The sequence below is a fragment of the Amborella trichopoda genome, chromosome 1 (genome assembly GCF_054954075.1).
Source record: "Amborella trichopoda isolate Santa Cruz 75 chromosome 1, AtrichopodaSantaCruz75HAP2 v2.0, whole genome shotgun sequence".
In the NCBI taxonomy this organism is placed as follows: Eukaryota; Viridiplantae; Streptophyta; class Magnoliopsida; order Amborellales; family Amborellaceae; genus Amborella; species Amborella trichopoda.
Window position 1 is genome coordinate 60,103,551 of NC_142336.1, and position 21,963 is coordinate 60,125,513.

The window sequence follows — 21,963 nt, forward strand, 5'->3', positions numbered from 1 at the left end:
ATACAAACAACACCCATATATATATACTATTATATTTTATTAATTCTTGTAAATTTTTATAATAATTTAAGCAAAATAAGATTATGATGATAAAAGGAATAACAGAAATATCAATTACAAACCACGATGTGTGTGTGTGATTTCCTATTTTAATACTGAACAAAAGTTTAAACTGCATTAAATTACAAACCAAATATTCATACAGAATGATTACAAAGTAAACTAAATGTATAACAATACAGAAGGATTACAAACCATAAAAGCAAACTTACAACTTACAGATACAATAACTGGAGAATAACTTCCAATTGTGAGGACAATACGATGAGAGTGTATGGAAGTTACAATCACACATAATTAAACAGGAGAATATAAGAAAAGAGGATAAGAGAGAACTTGGTCTTGATGAAGCAAATGGAGAGTAATAAACCTTAAGGACATAAGGTTTGTACAGGTTATGGACAATGAAGGTGGAGCAGTCTGGCAGAGGCGAAGAGAGATCCGAAGAGAGCAGAAGAGTGAGAGGAGCAGAGAGCAGAAGAGTGTGTAGGAGAAGGAAGCAAAGCTCTAAGTGGAGAGAGAGTAGAAAGGCGGTCGAGGGCTCCGAGACCTTCTGAGGAATGAAGAGATATGCCCTCCTTTTATAGAAAGAGGATGCTTCGAGATGAAGGAAGGAGGATGCTTCGAGGCTAAGGAAAAGATGCCGGATCCGGCATCTTTATGTCAGATCTGATTGAAAGAGAAAAAAAAGAAGAAACGACAAAATAAAAGAGAAGAAAAGACAAAAGAAAAGAGAAAGATGCTTTGATGTGACATAAAAAAGCATCTGTAATAGTGCTATTTTTGTCTTGACATGTCGGCAGCATAGTGTCTGATTTGTCGTATGTATCGGCAGCCACAGTGGCTAGTACGGAGGGTATCTGGGTACGGTGGCGAAAAGCATCATGAGGTGTACAGTAGCGGTGTACAGTAGCATAGTACGCCGGGGAGTCTTTATCAGGTTTTCTTTATGGTCTTTGACGGAACTCATTGGGATCTTCTTCTTCTTCTTCTTCTGGGTCTGTTTCTTCCAGTGGAAAGTATCTATTGGCACGGTTGGGAGATGATTGAACAGTATCTTCGGAAGATACTGGTTTACGGTCTGCTTCAGCAAATGTCTCTCGCATTTGTTGTTCTAGAGTTTCTTTGGTGGCATTCGGATTGGCCTGAAGCATATTTCTCAGATATGTGGGGAAGTAAAACGAAGTATTGGCAGTATTATATGCCGAAGGATTGGGATTATAAATGGGTTTTTTTGGTGGTATTCTTTTGGGTAAACTAGTATTGGGATCTATATTGAAAATATCCCACCATTTAACATATATGGTTTTTCCCAGGCGAGGTATATAGGTATAATTGGCTGTATTATTGGAAGACACAGATTATTCCCATTTCATAATCCATGGGAGTTGATATAAGGTGACAAAGTATAAATGTGGATCAATATTACTATCCATTTTATTGAATATTTCAAATTGCTCCTGTGCTTTCTGAAAAGCAGGAGGTAAAATATCACTTGTAGAGCCCCATATCAGAAACCAGTTTTTAAACCAACTTGGAAATCTTTCAAAAAGGGGCATCCTGAATTGAATATACCAACTATGAGAGTTCTTTGTATTTTGGTATGAAAATACTTTATGCCATGCCTCAATATACTCGGCATACTTATAGTATTTATAAGAAAATTCTGGATTGTTTAATTTTTTTCTTTGGGTGGGATTGCAACCCCACTCCTCATAGGATAAAAGCTTTTTTATTTGCATTTTTTAGTATGCAGTAACTCTTGTATTTTGTTGATAGTAATGGACTACAGAGACGGACCCTGTTTCCATTAATATGGCTTTATAGTATTCTCGGGTTTTTACTCCATTTGTGGGATTGAGATGGTTGATCAAGTAAAGAGGAGCAAGTTTGGTAGGGTCCATATGAACATGTTGGTCTTCAATGGTTATATCCATGAGAAAAGCTCTTTCTATGAATGTGGAACGAGGAGTATTTGGATTTGGCCTTTGAGACGGCTTTGATTGAGCAGGTGTAAATGTTGGGGTGGATGTATTATGTTCTGGGTAGGTTATTTGATGTATAGGTGAAATGGATGGTGAGAGAGTGGCCAAGGGTCTCTCAAGTAATGCTGGTAGTATATCAAGAAGGCGTTTCTCATTGCGATAATTGCTACGAGTGCCCATTAGAGTGGATAAATCAAACGAAATATTATTTGTATTAGCTGCAAAGAGCTGTAGTGCAAGTGTGAGAGGTGTATCGACGTTGGCGTCAGCGTGGTATATATATATATATATATATATATATATATATATATATATATATATATATATATATATGGGTGCAGTTGGCATACAGATGCATCCGAAGCTATAGAGGTAAGGTGCAACTTCAAATTTTATCATTGCATATAATTTTGATGTAAAATGTTATTAGGATTATCTCAAAAGCTATTTTTATATCTAATTATAAAATTTTAAATTTCAAAAATGGTTAAAATTAAGTAGATCTATAAACATATGAAAATCTTGAAAATGGACGGTGTAGATAATATGTTGTAAAATGAGCTAGTTATGAGACTTAAAATCTTTTTATTTTTCATGGTCATACGTCTCGATGTCGAGATGATCAATCAAAAGGTTTTTCAACATTAAAACTACCTTTTTCGATGGATTTTTGAGGTGCATCCGTAGTTCTACATTACAAGGTTGCATCCTTATATATATATATATATATAGGAAAAGTCTTTCCAATGCCTATAGGCGAAAATGAATAGTGATTTTATCTATCCTCATTACCGTCCAAATTTCATCACGCGATCACGATTGTCCATTAGTGTTTTTTTTTTTTTATTTTTTTTACAAATTGAAATGACTTGCAATTTAGTGGGTATGTACATCTTACTGAGACACATATAATAAAAATATAAAAAAAATTATCTGTGAAAAAAATGACCAAAATACCCCTTAAAATTTTCAGAGAGGTATTTTGGTAAAAACATTTTATGTAAAATATTTTTTTTACAATTTTCAAAGATTCCCCTATTTTTAATGAATACACCTTCAAATTTCAGGTCATTCTAATTTGTAGAAATAAAATGAAAAAAAAAACACTACTTGACAATCATGATCGTGCGATGAACTTTGAACGGTAATGGGGGTAGACGAAATCACTGTTCATTTTTTGCATATATATATATATATATATATATATATGAGTAAATTTAATAGTTAAGTTTTATAACTTAATACTTATAAGGAGTAATACCCTATATAACAAAGGGCAAGCTTTCTATGTTAGCTCTACAACATAAAACTTATATACTTCCCTTCTTATCCGATCATCTATTATGAATGGAGGGCTAAAATTGCCGCAATCACAATGTCACGTCTCTACACTATTTTATTTTTAAATTTTTTTTGACAAACTATTTTAACACTAAATTTGGTATGTCCAATCCTCTATTAAACTCGCACAAGCGAAAAATATAAAAAAATATGTTCAATAATATTAAATGACCAAAATACATCTGAAAATTTCAATGGGTAATTTGATTATTATATTTTTTCGAAAATTTATTTTTAATATTTTTTATAGGTGCGCCCAGTGGTTTAAAAAACGGATCGGTGACCCGGATCGGGCATCCCAAAATTCGATTTGAATCGGCGAATGGGAGATCCGAATCGAGAATCGGGCCGAATCGCTAGGATTAAGCCTTAAAAAAAATTATTAAAATTCATTATAAATGTTGTTTATTAGGAATCCAATAAGAAATGGGGTACTACATTATCAACTTTCATTGTTTTTATCAATTTATGAATATTGAGATGTTCTTTTCTTGTATGAACTTATGTTTACCATTAAATTTACATCACACAAAATAAATCTTAGAATTATCATGGATTAAGTATATAATCCTATATGGACTACAATAAAGAGTTGACTAAATCGATGAAAAATTGGCTACTAAAATCTCGAATTGGCGGAAAACCCTAATTCACTAAAAAAACCCAAATTATTACAACCTAACTAACTATAATATTATATACCAACAATATTTTATAATTAATTTATTATATAAATAATAACAAATCTAAAATATTTTATAATATCATCTAATTTAAAATGTATTAGTAACAACTGTAAGAAAAATAGTATACTACATGATTTATAATACAAAAATTAATAAATAAAATAAAAGATTTGGTTATCAATGTATAAATTATTAGAATACGTACCAATTTTCTTTAATTTTTTAGTTTTCTAGAATAAATTAGTGGAAGAGATTGTTAGTAGAAAGATAGAGATATTTTAAATGGCCTCATTGTATGAATCCTATCTTTAAATTAATATTACCAAATTTATGTTAACGACCATCATGTTATAAAAATAAAAAATATAATTAGACCATTTATTCCTAGGCTGTATTAATAAATACCTTTTATTTTTTTGACAATAAATACTTATTGTGTTATCTTTTATTTGTTTTTACAAGAAAAGTATGATACTTGTTGATTATCTTCTTTTTTTTTTTGACAAAAGAAGAAGATGTACTACTACATTTTTTTTTACTTGTTGTGTTACTTTTTATTTTATTTTACAAGAAAAATAAAAAAATGATGCTGCCAAAGTACATTTTATTTTTTTATGCGTTTTGTTTTATTTTTTGCAAGAAATACTTGTTATATTACCTTGTATTTTTTTACAATAAAAATAAAAAAATGTTGTATTATCTTTTTTATCTTTATCTTAAAAAGCCTTATGTTTTCTATTTGTTTACAACAGTATTTTCTGCCTTTGTTTATTTTTTTGACAACAAAAATTTATTTGACGAGGACACGCGCTAAGGTCCGAACTCTAGAGGTCTACCGAAAAATCGAAGTTGCCAACCAACACCGCCACTTTGCCTAATGTGATTTATTCGCTTATATAATAATATATATTCAATCGTCTTGCTTTAATGATTTTTTATGGAAATTATCCCACATCGAAGGATGAGCGTCACTTTGTGCTCCATAAATTCCTGTGTAATAGATATTGCATAGCACGTGTAGAAAAGCGAGGGGGCAGACATGTGAGGTGAGTTACCACGTATGGAGGATTTTAGGTGTTTTAGGTGCCACGTGTCGTGAGACTCGCGATTCACTATTGGGAATCGCCCGGTTCTCTCTGGACACGGGCGATTCCCGATTTTTTTGTGGAACCGGCTCGGTAGCAGACGATTCCCGAGTCGAACCCAGGGCGAGTCCGGCTCGACTCGACGAGTTTTCAAACCCTGGGTGAGCCCCAATGAGAAGATGGCACGTACGAAATTTCATATTCATACAGTTTGTATAAAAAAACTAAATATAAAATACTTTGAGACGTTGGATCTAAGATCAAATGGTGAGTGGCTCTCATAATCAAAATTGGATGGTTGGATGGTTAGGGAAGCATAGATCTTCTATGTTGTAGGAGAAGTATAGAAACTTTTTCCAATAACAAATACATCATCAACTCACATGGCATGCACAAAATTGGACGGCTGGATGGTTAGGGAAGCATAGATCTTCTATGTTGTAGGAGAAGTATAAAAACTTTTCCCAATAACAAATACATCATCAACTCACATGCCATGCACCTTGCTTGTGGACTAGCTCGATGGCTAACTCACATGCCATGCACCTCGCTTCTGGACTAGCTCGATGTTAGCCATGCACCTCGCTTGTGGACTAGCTCGATGGCTTGTAGTCATGCCCCTACAAATGGAGGTACCGGCAATAGGGACAATATGTCAAGGACAATGGTTTGACAAGGCTACTGCCTTATCAAAATAAGTAAAGCCACACCTTATAACTCATTGAAAATTCAAACATTGAAAAACCTTTACATCAATCATCTTGGCTTGAACATTGTGTTTGTGAAAAAAAATAGGATTTATCTAAGCCATCAATTTCTCCCTAAAAAGAAGTGTTCATCGATCCACAAGATTTGTACTGTTTTTTAAGTTGTAGAGTCACCCGAAAGTACTTTTCACACATGGATGTGAGGTGAGGCATTATTTTGTTTTCATAAAACATAGGCCTCATTGAAACTTCATCCATATCCTAAGACTTCTAGCTCTCAATGGGGTCAAAATTTCACTCCAACTCCATTAAGAAGAGCACATTAGAAATAAATTTTCTATGAAGGGGTGTTTTACCCCGTTATGGAAAAAGTTTATATAAGGTTGTAACTTTAAAATGTAGAACTATGATGCACTTCAAAAATCCATCCAAAAATATTTTTTTAATGTTAAAAACCCTCTAATTGAACATCTCGACATCGAGATGTATGATTATGAAAGAAAAATAGATTTTGAGTCCCAAAAATAGTATCTTACATCACATTATTTAGGCCGTCGTTTTCAAAATTGTCATATATTTCTAGATCTATTTGATTTTAACAATTTTTGAAGTTTAAAATTTTGTAATTAGATATAAAAATAGATTTTGAGATAATCATAAAGATATTTTACATCAAAATTATATGCTATGATCAAATTAGAAGGTGCGCTTTAATTGGGTTGTTTAATAACCACACCCTTTAGTTACTTTTGGTATCTTTTCGAGGGTATTTGTTTCATTTCTGGTTCCTTACTGGTATTTTCCCTTGTGCTATAAAACCCGCATTCTTTGACCAACCATATTTAGACAGTAGCGAGAGTTCAAAGATTTAGAGTGAGATATAGAGAGGAGGGGGAGAGAGAATGCACTCCTTTTGGTACAGGGCGAATGCCCTGCTAACCTTTGCGGTAACGATTTTGGCCCTAATGTGCGCCATGGCTTCCATTACTGACCATCTTAACGTCCCCCAACCCCAGGCCGATGTCCAGGTAAAAGTAAACCCTAATTCTTCGCTTAGTATATCTACTCTTCGCTTAGTATATTTACAGGCTTGTCTTTAGCTTAATTGCTTTGTATTTCCAGCGCCAATGCATAGCACTTAGGGTAAATTTGCTGAGTTTCAATTGCCATGTCCTTTGCTATAGCACCCCATAGATTGGTTTCTTATATGTGGGCTTTGGCGTCAATGCCTGAGATATATTTTGGAAAGATTAGATTTTTCTTACATCTACTTTATTATTTGTTTGATTTTATGGGTCAAGAGAGAAATTTATTGTTTGATTTGTTTGGAGGTTGTATGCCTTTGAATCTTAATACTATATCAGATCTTTGCTGTGAAGACTCTGGTAAGTTTCTCATACGTAAAACCATTGTGCTGATTTTTTTATTGATTTCGCCGTTCCAGTGAGTGAATTAGTAGACTAACAATCATGATTAAGCCACAACCGGGTATTATTATTTTGAAAACTCACTAGTAAACTACATCAACAATAATTCCTACTACCTTGAAACATAATTAAAATTAGAAATTTAGAATAAAGATCATAGAATGTAAAACGAAATCTAAATTAGATTCCATGTAATAATAATAATAATAATAATAATAAGAATAATAAGAATAATAATAATAATAATAATAATAATAATAATAATAATAATATAATAATAATAATAATAATAATAATAATAATAATAATAATAGTAATCATATTCCTTTTTTCAGTTTAAAGCTTTGAGTTTTATTTAGACCACAAATATTGCATGCCATAGGAATTTAGCCACAAGATCTGATTCTATCAGTCTTACATTGTCATTCTCCTTGTGCCCAATGATGTGTTTAATAAATATGTCCTCCGAGAGCTCCAGCTGATATGAGCTTGTTGGCTTTATTGCATTTAACATTTGGGTAAATGATGGAGTCCTCAGCTCCAGGAGCTTGCAGTCCAGTTAGAACCTTGGGTGTATGCTCTTTATTAACACACCACACTTGTCTGTGTCCACAACTTCCACCCAAAACCCTCAAGAACTCTCTCTCTACCATTTCTGGCAAAACCAACTGGTTCTCTCTTTCTAGTGGTCTCTCATGCTCTCTCTCTGCCTTTTACATATTAAGTTCACCTTCAGTTAGATCTGTGATTGGAGCGTCTTCAAACCATAAAAATAACACAGAGAAAAACCCACAAAATCCAGAAAAAACACGAGTTCCCCTCTTCCAGATGTATAGTTTCTATTAGTTAGGAATTTGAAAGATGTCTGTTTTCTCTAAGCTTCGAATATGAAAATTGTCCATTGAACTAGACTGTTTATCAGTAAAAATCAGTCAATTTGGGCCATTTCACAAGATTCAAAGTCCTCTCTATCGCCACATTAACAGATGAACATTAACAATTTATCTATCATCTAATATCAACTACGGAGAATTCCCCCAAAGAAGAAAGAGTTAAAAAAAAAAGAAAGAAGAAAATCTGGGATCTCGAGAAGGCGTATGCTGATATACAAGGTTGACACCCTGGGTCCTTGAATAATTTACACTGAAGAGAGAAACAAAGTGACGAGAGAGAAACAAGAAACCATCCAACCCCATATCAATGTTTGAATAGTGGCCAACTTTGGCCAGCAGATTTCGCCTGCTTTGACATCTAAAAGAGTTTCTTTCTAGCCAACAAAGGAAGGGAAAAGAGTCAAGAATAGTTTTACAAAGATTTGAGTTAGCAGGCCTGAATTTTCTCGTTCTATCTTCAAAAGCGAAAGGCACTCCCCCTGCCGTCCAAGAAGCTGAAGTTTCTCCGAAATGTCTTTCCCACTCTTATTTCTCAGTTCTGTTTCCCAATCTCTGCTCCAAGTCCTCTCCCCCAATCATCTGTACACATTCTTCAGGGATCCTCTCTCCCTCCCATGGCTTGACCTTTCCACACTCAAAACTCAAAGTCACCATCAATTTCTTTCTTTGGAGCAACAGAAGGAGATAGAATGCCCCTAGGAGAGAGAACCTATGTGCAGGAGACATCATCTCATCATGAGAGGAAAAATTAAATTAGGTTTTTTGTCGATAGAGTTAATTGTGTCACATTTTATGAGAGAGAGAGAGAGCTTGTGCTGAGAGCCACATTTTTCGTGATTTTGAAGCTTTGACTTTGTCATAAAACACCTGAATACATGTAACAAATAATATCACACACAGAAAAATAAAAAAATATTTGAATACAATGGGAATTAACCTGAAAATTCTGCTAACAATTCCAAAAAAATCACGAGCAATTTGTGATAAAGAAGGTTAAACTGAGAGAAACTAATAATGGTACAAAAATACTATGATTGCAGAAAAAACTCATGCTATAATATAAAAATTGCACTTGTCAGTTACCCAATGGACGAAAGTATATTTTGAAATCAAACAAAAATGCATGATCTAGCTTTTAATGAGTTGATATGCAAATATACATTATTTTCAAGAACCCAAAAAATTTACACAAATTACACAATTTAAGAGCCAATACCTATTGTAGATTGATCATAAGACAAAAAAAAAACACTGACGGATTTATTAGCTTTAGGCTTCTAATCAGAGAGATCCAGGGCTCGTTGAGTAGGTTGTCAACAAAAAAACCTAAAACTTTTCCATGAAAATAACCCTTGCGACTGGAAAAATGGTTTCATGAGTCTCAAAGATCATTGAAAAATGGATTTTGAGCTCAAATTTGGGTCTAAAGTTCCTCCAAATGAGGCACAAACAAAAAAAGGGGCCTCATATTTTTTGGCAAACAAAAACGTCCCCAAAAGGGTCGGGCGATTTTCCAATACTTGTACATGAACCAGCCGATTCACTATAATGAACTGGCGGGTTGTCTCAAATAGGAGCGAGTCCCAGATTAGGAGGCCTTTGGAACCGGGAACCCATGATCTCGAGCCAACTAGGGCGATTCCGAGTTAGCTTGACGATTCTTCTAATCACTACTATGAAGTCTTGGACTAAATACTCTGCCAATTGAACTTTTTAGAAATATGCACTCTTGCTTCTTTCGTAGACATCTTTGTGCTATTGAGGTGTTTCAAAAGGTGATATGTTGGTTAACGTGTATGAGGAAATCAATTACTTGGCTTATTGTGTTTAATTTCTTACTTACTATATGTTCTCAATAACTGCAGCATGTCTTGTCATGCCTTGCATGATGGTTGAAACATGAATTTTAATCATTTTGGTATTTGTTAAGTTTCTGACTGTGAATTTTCCTTTCAGGTATCAAATATCAACTGGTTTCGGAAGCAACCGAATGGAAACGATGAGGTTGTTCCTTGTCAGGAAAATTTTATATTTTAGGACTTTATACTGAACTGGTGTTCGTTTCTGTGAGGGAGTAGAAAGTAATTCTATATATAAATAAAAATAGAACTAACTTATTCGTGGTGAGTGGTCAGTTTCTTATGCATGGAGAAATTGGGGAATTTTTCTGTATAGTTGATTTCCTAATTATTTTAGATGTTTATTGTCAGTTCTATAGGAAGTTACAGAATAGCTCATTTTCTTATAGATTTATCTGCTTTCTAATTATGGCACTTGCTTGTTCAATCTCACATGCTCCTTTGAACTTCTTACTCAATGAAATACATAATTTTTTTGTTACCATCTGCACAACTGATAATTTTGCTTATTGTATTGGGAGTACAGACACCGTTGGCTACTGCAAGTAAATATTCGTGGTCACTCCAATTAATAAACTTATTTGTTTGTCAGTCATTAATTCTTGATTACTGCATTTGCCTGGTGGAGACACAGGAGTCGGTTGATCACTTATTAATTTTTGCTCCTTTGAGATCAGTGTGTGGTTTTCATTTCAAGTTGTTGGGTTGGGGTTTCTCATCTTCTTGTTTGAATGGGAGGTTACTTTTTCATCCTCAGCCTCGTTAATCATAGGGTCCACGTTGAGGAGCCTGTTTTTTAGGGTGTAAGGTCCTTAGAGGAAGGTTTAGGACATATCTATCTTCTTCGATTTGATGTTGTTGGATATAGTATGATGGGAAGTAAGTTCTTCGGAGTAGGTGCTTAAACCCATAGTTCAAGGAGCAGAAGTGTTCAATCCCGCATCTGAAAGGGATTATATGGGGATAGCTTCTATAGAATGGCTTATTGCAAATCATGTTTGTTTGCACCTTCAAACTTGTATCTAAGTTTTGAGTGAACTATTTTTTGGGTATATAAAGCTTATCCTATTGGAAAATGGGTTGTTGACAAATTTTAGATGTTCAAGAAGATAATGGCATCTTTTAGTTTTGTAAAATGGGAGTATATGTCCTCTGCTAAGCAATGGATGTAGAAGAGTAGTTGGGTCCTATCTCAGTCACTCCTATTTTGACATTCTAAGTGCGATTTATTCTCATTCCTTGGTAATATACAGTAGCTCATACAAAGCAGCAACTGTCATCAATCTGAATAGGTTCTGGAGGGACAAGATCTCCCTGGAGTGATTTGATATAAATTTCCCATCTTCCCATTTGCAAAAAATCAGTATGAATCCTGATTATATCTGAACCCTAAATCTTCTAGAAAATTACTCAAGCTCGTACATGAATTTCACTTACTTATCCCAGCAAAACAAAAAACTGGAATCTCTCATAAATTAGTAAAGGTACTAAAAGATTGGAGACATGCATTAGAACTTTAGTACAGTGTTAAAATGCTCAAGCGGTAGCCAAGGTGGCCAGGGAAGAGGAGGGAGGATGAGAAGAAGAACTAAAAAGAACAAAAAAAAAAAGAAGAAGAGGAAGAAGAGCGATGGTGCTTGCCTTGGCCAAGGCACCTAAGGCCTTGGCTTGCCCCAAGGTGCTGCGTAGGCCCTGCGGTGGGGTGACTTCTAAAATGCTGCTTGAGTATCCCATTGAAATGACAACAACCCCCACCCCCCTTCCCACTCTCTCTCTGTATACACACACACACACACACACACACAAATACGCAATTTTTGTTAATTTTATGTTGCTTCATATGTTTCCTCAGCCTGAATTTTATATTGTCTTTTGCAATGCGCATGGTATTTACTTGGTTAAGATAAGCATTGTATGAAGTCCATAGAAATGACAACCCCCCTTCTCTCTCTCTGTGCACACACACAAATACATTTTTGATTATTTTATGTTACGTCATCCCAAGTTTCATATTTACCATCCATTGTCTTGAATTTTATTTTTCTAGCAAATTTTGATGTTATATATATGTTCTACACATCCACATCTTTTGCAATGCGAGTGGTATTTACTTGCTTATAGTATAAGCATTGTATGAAGCCCGTGAACTGTTTTCCATACCTTGATTTGGAATGTGGGGAGGGGCCTGGCCAGTCTCTCTCTGCTGTTGTTGCCTTGTTATTATGTTCTGGTGATTAGAGACTATCTTTTGCCGAATACTTGGTGCCCGTGGAGACTAATGAGGTTGATGCTAGACCTGTGGGTTTGAGGACTGTTGCTTGTGTTGGAACTTCGATATGATGCCTGGGATGAAGCACAAGAGTATTGAACATGGAGCCTGGTTATGTAGCTTGGGAAGGTCCTGGCTTTCGTTTTCTGATTGCTCCTCATGTTTTGATTATTGGCTTTCTATTGCATTTTTTTCCTTTTTTTTCTTGTAAATTAATACTGGTAAGGAAATGAGCATGCATCCTACTAGAAGGAGCTTATCTTTAGGAATTAGCCATAGGATTTGATGGAACATTTCTAGCTGTTACTAGATTCATGGGAGGTTAAGAACATGCTTTCTAGGCATCCTGATTCTGAGTTGTTAAGTAAGTTTTAGTGGACTCAGTCATTTGACAATTATCTTGGTAACCTCTTCATTGCCATTGGTAGAGCTTATTAAAATTATGTTTGGGAACCTCTGAGCAGAAACATTGTAGAGAAGCACATGTCATCATCATCATTAGATCCTTCTCCCTACTATTTGGGATCGGCTGCACGAATCCTAGTATGCCTTTCTGCTTTATCAAGGGCCATACCCTCATTGAGGCCATCTGGTACAGTGCTTCCCTTATGGGGAATGCCCTAGCATACACAAATAATTTAGATTCAGGATTCATGGAAAGTTTTGGCAGAGTTTGACGTTGGCTGCCTACCTAACACAACCCACCTCTTTTTTTCGGGCTTGGGAATGGTTACGGGAAAGTTTAAGGTCCTCACCTTTCTTAGACCATAGAGGAGGATATGTAGTCCCGATAAACTTAAAGTAAGGAAAGTATTGCAGTATTCAATCCTCTTGCGTATAGATCGAAATCTAGGCAGGTTTGCATATTTCTTATTACAAACTGTCTATAAAATAAAAGTTGAGAGTTTGTAATTCTATGGTTATTCTTTGGTATCTACAGTATTGCAGTATTCAGTCCTCTTTCGTAGAGATTGAAATCTAGGCAGGTCTGCATATTTCTCATTTCAAACTCTGTCTGTAAGATAAAAGTTGAGAATTTGTAATGCTATGGTTATTCTTTGGTATCTACAGATTCTTCACTGTCCAAAGTGAGTTGTTGTCAATCACATGAGTCTTCTTCAATTAATTTCCATTGTGTTAAAGGCACCATATGTGTATCATGATATTAATATTTGTTCTGTTTCTTTCTCAAAAAAAAATATTTGTTCTGTTTCCATTAATCTCAACATGGTGTCCTTTTGATATCGGAGTTCACAATATTTGCATCTAAGGCTCAACAAGCAGTTAGCCTCTTGAAGTCTTTTTATCTTTTAGTAAATGGCAATGATCTTATGCTTGATCGCATTGATCGGTTTCCCCATTGCATGGATAGTATATATATATATATATATATATATATATATATATATATATATATATATATATATATATATATATATATATATCAAAAGGCCCTTACATATCAGTGGATTCATTTCTTTTCACTATGAGCTTTCTATGTTTCTGTATGGTTACTGTCTTCTTCTGAAGCATGTTTTGGGCTATATATTATGATTGTTGTCTTATCAAGTTCTAGGTTTTGGTTTTCAAAGTGCAGAGTTATAAATTTATTTTCAAATTGTTCTGCTAGAATGGCTTATTAAGTTAATTGTTGTTGCATTTTTTGCCTCTTTTATTGTGCAGGTTAGTTTAACACTTACCATATCAGCTGACCTACAGTCGACATTTACATGGAACACAAAGCAGGTCATATACTAATTGTATTTTTCACTCTAGTGGTATTTTGATGTCTTAACTTGAAGTTACTATCTGCAACTGGAAGTGCATTTACTCATCCTTTCCTACATTGATAACGAGCCTCTGTTGTATTGGATCTGTATTAGGTTGGACATTGTGTCAGGTTTTGAACCATGGACCTAGAATTCGGCATTCATAATGCTGTTGTTTTCTGAGGCCTTTTTCAATGCTTGATTCAGTTTCCTGTTTATGTATGATCAGAGTTTTTCTGTTTTTATGGAGTGAAACAATGTTCTAGGTTTCTCAAGTTATAACCTATATAATGCCGTTGAAGCCTCCAAAGTGTTCGTGGTGATGCAGTGATGATGAGTCGTGTACTTATGTACTGCATGCATTGGGAACTTCCACACAGAAATTCGTTAAAAGTGCATTATATATTTCTATTTTTATTGAGAAGCTTATTTATAATCAATAAAAGTAATAGAAAGACTGTGTTAAATAATACTCGAGCCATGGTTTTCTTGTTCACTGGATAAATATTAGCAACACACCCTATAACATGGGGATGTGAATGTTAAGAAACTGAAATATGTTTTGACTTTTGACTGTTAATAATGAGGTAGGAGGGTTGAAATACGCTGTGGTTGGCATACCTATTCCAAAACAATGCAGTATGAAGAAACACCAAAAGATTATATGCTCCAGTGGGAGCGTATCTTATATTCACTCCCTCCGGTAAAACCCTACCTAGGAAAGGACTCAAAGAGAGAGAGAGAGAGAGAGAGAGAGAGAGAGAGAGAGAGAGAGAGAGACTATTCTTTGGGTCCACTAGAGCATATTGTGTGAATGATCTTTGTTGGCCTGTATCTTGTAGCTTGTGGTTGAACCTTTGACCTGATTTCTGGAAAGTTTTTACAATTTTAGGATGTCTATTCATCCATTTATTTAATTTTCCTGTTCTAATAAATGCCTCTGCTTAGTGATTTGGTAACCTTTTTTCTAAAGATGGTGATCGCCCATTTGGTGTGTTTTGTTCAACTATAGACATACTTTTTATCTTTGTCCAAGACATATCACATGGAGAGAGGACCTTTTAGGAGGGGAATTAAATGGTTATGTAGGGAAGGACAATATAGAATATGAAGGGGCACATGGGGGATATGGGTTTGGGGAAAGAAATGAGATGGGTGAGACTATTCTAGATTTTGCTATGGTCTATGACTTAGCAATAGCAAATACTTAGTTTGAAAAGCGAGATGAACATTTAATAACCTATAAAAGTGGATCACATAAAAGCCAAATAGACCTCTTCCTAGTTAAGAAAGTAGATTGGCCATCATGTGAAGCGTGCAAGGTTATTCTAGGAGAGATAAGGGTGGGGTCCAAGAACTAGGTGGTGAAATTTAAAAAAAATGAGAAAATATATTTATTTAGGGATAAATTAGTTTAAAGAAGGAAAATAGAACTCTGAACATGATGTTAATGTAATATGGAATGAGATGGCTGATTGTATCAAGAAAGTGGCAAAAGAAGTTTTAGGAGAATTTAGAGGAAAAAGAAATTCCGATAAGGAAACTTGATGGTGGAGTGATGAGGTTCAGAAGGCCATTAGCGAAAAACGATCATGTTATAAAACTTGGCAGAGTGATATAAACGGTCAAAACTTAAAAGAATATAAAAATGCTAAGAAAAACGTTAAACAAATAGTAAGTAAAGCTAAACTTAAGGTATATAATAATCTATACAATAAACTGGGAACAAGAGAAGGTGAAAAAGATGTCTTAAAATTAGTAAAAATAAGAGATAAAAGTGTAGGGATCTAAACTATATTAAATGCATTAAGAGTGAGGATCAAAGGTTCTTAGTGAAAATGACGAGGTCAATGAAAGGTGGAGAGTTCATTTTAAAAAATTATTAAGTGTCGAACACAAGGGAAAGTAACGGTAGAAGGAACTGGTGGTACAAATGAGGGCGGAGGTCATAGATACATTCGTAGGATTAGGATGTTGGAAGTGAAAGAAGCCTTGAAAAGGATGAAGATAGGAAAGGCTTTAGGACCAAATGGTATCCCGATAGAGGTTTGGAAGTGCATGGGGGAGATTGGCATTGACTGGCTGACGAAGTTGTTCAACAAGGGTTGAGAGCAAAGAAAATGCCAGATGAATGGAGGAAAAATATTGTGGAACCTATTTACAAGAACAAATGAGACATACAGAAATGTGCGAACTATCGAGGGATTAAGTTTATGAGCCATACTATGAAGCTATGGGAAAGAGTGATTGACCAACGACTAAGGCATGAAACAAGTATATTTAAAAACCAATTTGGATTTATGCCAGAAGGTGAATAATTGAGGCTATTTTCCTACTTCGGCATCTGATTGGGAAGTTTAGGGTGAAAGAAAAAGACCTCCACATGGTCTTTATTGATCTAGAGAAAGCTTATGAAAGAGTACGTGGAGATTTGATTTGGCGGGTGTTGGAAAAGAAAGGAGTCTCCCGACACTAGATCGACTTGATGAGGGATATGTACGATGGAGTGCTAACTAGTGTACGAACAACTAGTGGAGAGACGAGTGAGTTTTCAGTGACAATAAGTCTACGTCAAGGTTCAACATTGAACCTGTACCTCTTTGTCTTAGTTATGGACGACTTAACTAGGCACCTACAGGATGAGGTACGGTGGTGCATGTTGTTCGCCTATGACATAGTTTTGATCGATGAGACCCTAAACAATGTCAACACATAATTAGAATTTTGGAGGGATGCTCTAGAATCCAAAGGTTTTAAAATTAGTCGGACTAAGACAGAGTATATAAAATGCAAGTTTAGTAATAATAGGAGTAGAGACGAGGAAGTAGTTAAGATTAATAGCAAGGAAGTGCAAAAAAGACCGCACTTTCGATATCTGGGGTCGATAATCTAGGAAAATGGAGAGATTGAGGAAGATGTTGCACCCAAAGTTAGAGCTGAGAGGGTGAAGTGGAGATGTGCAACTGAAATTTTATGCGATCGCCGCATCCAATGAAGTTGAAGGGCAAGTTCTATAAGACAACTGTGAGACCAACTTTGCTTTATGGGGCAGAATGTTGGGCGGACAAAAAATAATATATCCATAGAGTGAGCGTAGTGGAGATGATGATGTTGAGATGGATGAGTGGCAAGACAAGAATGGATAGAATTCGAAATGAATCCATTCGGGAGAATTTAGGTGTGGCACCAATAGACGATAAGATGAGAGAGAGTAGACTTAGGTGGGTTGGCCATGTGTGGCGCCGATCAAGTACAACACATGTTAGGAGGTAGGCGTTAGTTCCAGTGGAAGGGCTGAAAAAGGCAAGCGTAGACCCAAAAGATTGTGGTTGGAAGTAGTTCGAAAAGATATGGGGACTTATGACTTCATTGAAGGTATGACTTTTACTAGAGCAGAATGACGGATCAGGATTCATGTAGCTGATCCCAATTAATTGGGAAAAAGCTATGATGATGATGATGCTGATGATGATGTTTTCTTAGGCTGGCATCTTAAGGGATTTCTTAAAAATGTTTATAAAAGGATGTTGAGGTGTTATCCACTTTAAAGATGATGTCACTCTAGTGTTGCAGAAGTACAAGTGAAGCTTTCCACTCGGCATGATTATTCTCAAATATTGACTATTAATGAGGATTCCATGACATGACTAGCTTGGAATTGTGTATAAGTTGGCCTCGGTGGCCCAAGTCATGCCAAGGCAGTTTCTGCTTGGGATGCCATCAGGGAGGATGCTTGTAGAACCACTGTAGGAGCACCCAAGGATTTCAACATACGGGTTTTGGAGTTAGGTGGTGGTTTGGATGGTGGAGATGTATTCCCTGTTACTTTTTAGTTCTGATCAATTGGTCCTTGAGGGGCTATTTTAGGAATGTGAAGGTATTGATGCTATGGGGATTTTCTTTCCCTTTTGTTACAATAGTGTAAACTAGAAGATTTTACGATGCTGCTGTTATGGCCCATCCTTGGAGATTTTTTTGCATTCTTTGGTGATATGCTAATGTAAGTTTGTTAATCGTGATGAAAGTTTCTGTCGCATTAATTAAGACTTAATTTGAGTTTTATATTGTTTGATCAATTGGGGCTATCAAGTATAAAGATGTCTTTTTGGTTTTTTTACTCAAATCTTGTTCTGTACATGGTTTTGGTAGAAACCTTTTGCTTGCTAACCATCAAAGCACCCCGTATTTCCCATTTGTGGGCTCACTGGCCTTGAAATATATGTTGTCTTCTAAGACAAACTTAAGTTGTTTGTTTGCCCCGACATCTCTCCTTTTTGGTCTACATAATTGGCTTTATTGTGGTGAGCTCCGTACATGATCCTTTAATTAATGTTTATCTATGCTCATCTCTCCCTCTGTTATATGTTTCATGCGATATAGGCTGCATACTTTTCATTAAAAAGATAGTCACACTTTTAGTTCTTCTTGGAGTGTTTCTGTACTCGAGCTGGTTTACTATTTCATACTCTGCTGATGTTCTCGTTTTCCTCATCCATTCGTTCTATGACTGCAGGTATTTGTCTTTTTAGCAGCTGAGTATGAGACTCCCAAAAATTCATTGAATCAGGCGAGTGCTTAGTTTTTCAAATACTCATATATAGCATATATAAATGTCTACAAAGTTTTTCTCTTGATTCTGGAATCAAATTTAATTTTTGAATATATTCTATCCCCATCTTTTTACACAGCAAAAATGTTTTGTGGTGCTAAACAACATTGTGATGTGAGAATTGATGCTTAGAGACAGATATCTTGATCTTTTGTGGATTTGAAGTAGAAAGGTTACCATAGTGAATCAAAGCCTCATGATTCGGCTAAATGAGCCTTGGATGGCATCTTATAGACATCTATATATTAATGTGCCTTTAGTGGTGACAGTTCCTCACATGTTTTTTAACCCGTTTGCAAAAAATGTTTCTAGGATAAATCATAGAACCTTGTAAATGAATACTGATTCTGGATTTGGTGTAAGGAGAGAGTTCTAATTTGATCAGCCATTTAATTGTTTAGTTTATCACAATCAATTTAGGGAATTGATCCTCCCATTCCTTTATATTGGGTATTACATGGACATGTCTCCTATTGTAAATGATGTTTATGAAATACTAAGGCGCGTCACTTATCCTCCACGCCCTTAAGGCCTTTTTTTCTTCTTGGAATCTAACTTGGCTTTCACTATTGCAGCAAATTAGCCCTTAATTTGTAATGATTAATCTGATTGAGTCGTTCTTTCTTTCCCTGGACAAATACACCTAAAATATTTCTGTTTCTCGAATGAAAGAAATTCTCTGTGCTATTTCATTTAAATATTTTGTTTTTCAAGTGATAACTTCATTAATAGAAACAAACGGTTACATCTTTCTTTCAAAATATTTATGGTTTCTGAATCTGAAGTGTCTTGCAGGTTTCACTATGGGATGGCATCATACCTTCAAAAGACCAAGCGAAGTTTTCGATTCAAACAACCAATAAGTACCGTTTTATTGATCAGGTCATCACTTAAGCTTTGATCTGAATAATTAATGGAATTTTGTAGCTTATTTCTTTGGTATATTAGCCTGTGGAAGGAGCTCCAATCCCATTGCTTGGTGCTTTCCAGTAATTTGATTATATTTTTGCTTCTAGCCGTCATCTCTGCTCTCCAAATTCAACTCCGTTGTTCAGTTCCCTTCTTTTCTAACTTCCTACCACAGTATCGAGATGTTTCTAAATTGTTACCAGCAATGTTGAAAAAGTCGGTCGCTAGGCAGCCTAGGCGAAGCAGGGGGGGGGGGGGGGGGGGGGGGGGGGGCTAGGCGGGAATGCCCAAGACGCTCACCTAGTGCCATCCCCATGAAAAAAAAATAGAAAGCTACCTTAAAAGGAAAAACAAAAAGTTATAACCTATTTAAGGCCCTTCTCTCTCTTTCTTTCATGGGCCTATTTGTTATTTATATATAAGAAGAAGAAGGAGATGGCCTGCAAGTGTTCAATGTGAGGCCTCTCGTTTTCTCTTTTACACGTACGCGTACACGGACACATGCAAAGACATGCATGGACCCATATGCTCTGTCTTTACATGTAAAAAGAAGAAAAAGAAGCAGATGACCTTCAAGTGTTTGATGTGAGGTCCCTCTCTCTCATAGACACTCTCTCTCTCAATGTATTAGAAAAAAAAAAAGAACGTCATCCAAGTGTTTAAGACCTCTCTCTTACTCTATATATAAGATATGAAAAAAGGATCTTTAAGTATTTCATGTGAGGCCCCACACATACAAGCACACACACTCATGTGCCCCCCCTCTTTTATGGATGCTTAGGTGTTTGGGTGCCCGCCTAGCTGCCTAGGCAGCCCGCCTCCACCTTTTTGAACATTGGTTACTAGTGTCGACAAATTGAGAAGGAATTTGAATATGAATGGGAGTATGGATGCTGAAACCTAAATATTTGGGTCCATAAATATATGAGTGATAATCCTATAGGATCCTCCCCCACCCATGTGTGTAAGACCCTCAAAGTATCACCATTAAAGTTGGCATAGATCTCTAGAAAAGTTATCACATGGGTATGAGACTTGACTTTTCTATAGATCCGTGCCAAATTTAATGATGATCCTTTGAGGTCCTACACACATGGGTGGGGGAGGGGCCTATAGGATCATTTCTCAATACATATATTCACAAATGATTTTTCTGGATGTCCAGGGAAGCAACCTTAGAGGCAAAGAATTCAACTTGACACTGCACTGGCATGTTATGCCCAAGACTGGCAGAATGTTTGCTGATAAGATCGTCATGCCGGGTTTTGGTCTGCCTCAAGAGTATAGATAGTAGTTCCAAGTTTTACCTTTTTGTTTTTTTCACCTTGGTTTCCATTCCCAAATGCTTGGGAACCAGTTTATAGAGTGATGCTGTACTGCTTCATGTGGAATAAATTAAAAAAAAATGATATACTAATTTATCAGCTGAAATTTTAGGGGCTCTTTTATCATGACTTCCTTTTCAAAGAATTGAATTAGAGTGTAGCATGCAACTACTTATCACATTCTCACATAGATTGAAAACCTGCTGAAAAATGGAAATGTGGGAGGCTACTCTCTCAACAAAACTGGGGAGAAACCTTAGATATTTCTTCGAATTGATTTGTTATTTCCCTTTTGTGAGATTGCTCTGTTTATATTGTGTGGACATGGACATGTTGAATGATTGTAATACAACAAAAACCATGGAAGGGATTGATTTAACTGTCAATTGGTGTGTAGAGTTTCTTCTCTTTATGTTTTGGGCATTGTCTCTTGGATTTCATTTCATTGATGTGTTGGTACTGTTTATTAGAAAAGGCAGGTGTGTAACTTGTCTTAATGTATGAAGAGGTAACAAAAAATGAGCCTCTCTTTCTCTCTCTCACAAAGTGAAAGAGCAAGAAAGAAAGTGGGAGAGAAGGTCACATTTAAGAAGGGCATCCTAAAATACTCTCTCTCTCTCTCTCTCTCTCTCTCTCTCTCTCACAAAATAGGGAGAATGGGTAAAGGGAGGAAAGAGACCACTTGTACAAATACATGAAAGGGGCAAATGTGGTCTCCGGAACTAATAGGAGACGGAAGAATTTATATGATACTGCATGCTTCATTTGTTTTTTTGCTCATATAAATATTGAGATTGTATACATTCAAACATTTACCTTGTGTACAAATATCATGGCCAGCTATTGGTATATTCTCAACCACTTGATTTCACTTTTAAGGGTTGTGGGTGATTGCTATCTTTTGATGCTAATAATAGAGTGCAGTTTGCATAGGGTTGCAACTTTAAACAATCAGACATTACGTTGATCTTTTAAATGTTCAAAAAAGAAAATAAGATGTACCTCAAAATTTATCTTATGATGTAATTTAGTGTAAAAA

General features: G+C 35.7%; 1 protein-coding gene across 1 annotated transcript; it reads left to right on the forward strand.

Moving 5' to 3' along the window:
- The first annotated feature begins 6,708 nt into the window (after positions 1-6,708).
- LOC18440551 (Signal peptidase subunit) lies at positions 6,709-21,310 on the forward strand. Its single transcript, XM_006850690.4, has 6 exons — positions 6,709-6,892; positions 10,141-10,188; positions 13,996-14,058; positions 18,595-18,648; positions 19,486-19,572; positions 20,765-21,310. The coding sequence occupies exons 1-6, from the start codon at positions 6,767-6,769 to the stop codon at positions 20,888-20,890; spliced, it is 504 nt and encodes a 167-aa protein (XP_006850753.1). The 5' UTR covers positions 6,709-6,766; the 3' UTR covers positions 20,891-21,310.
- Positions 21,311-21,963: the final 653 nt, after the last annotated feature.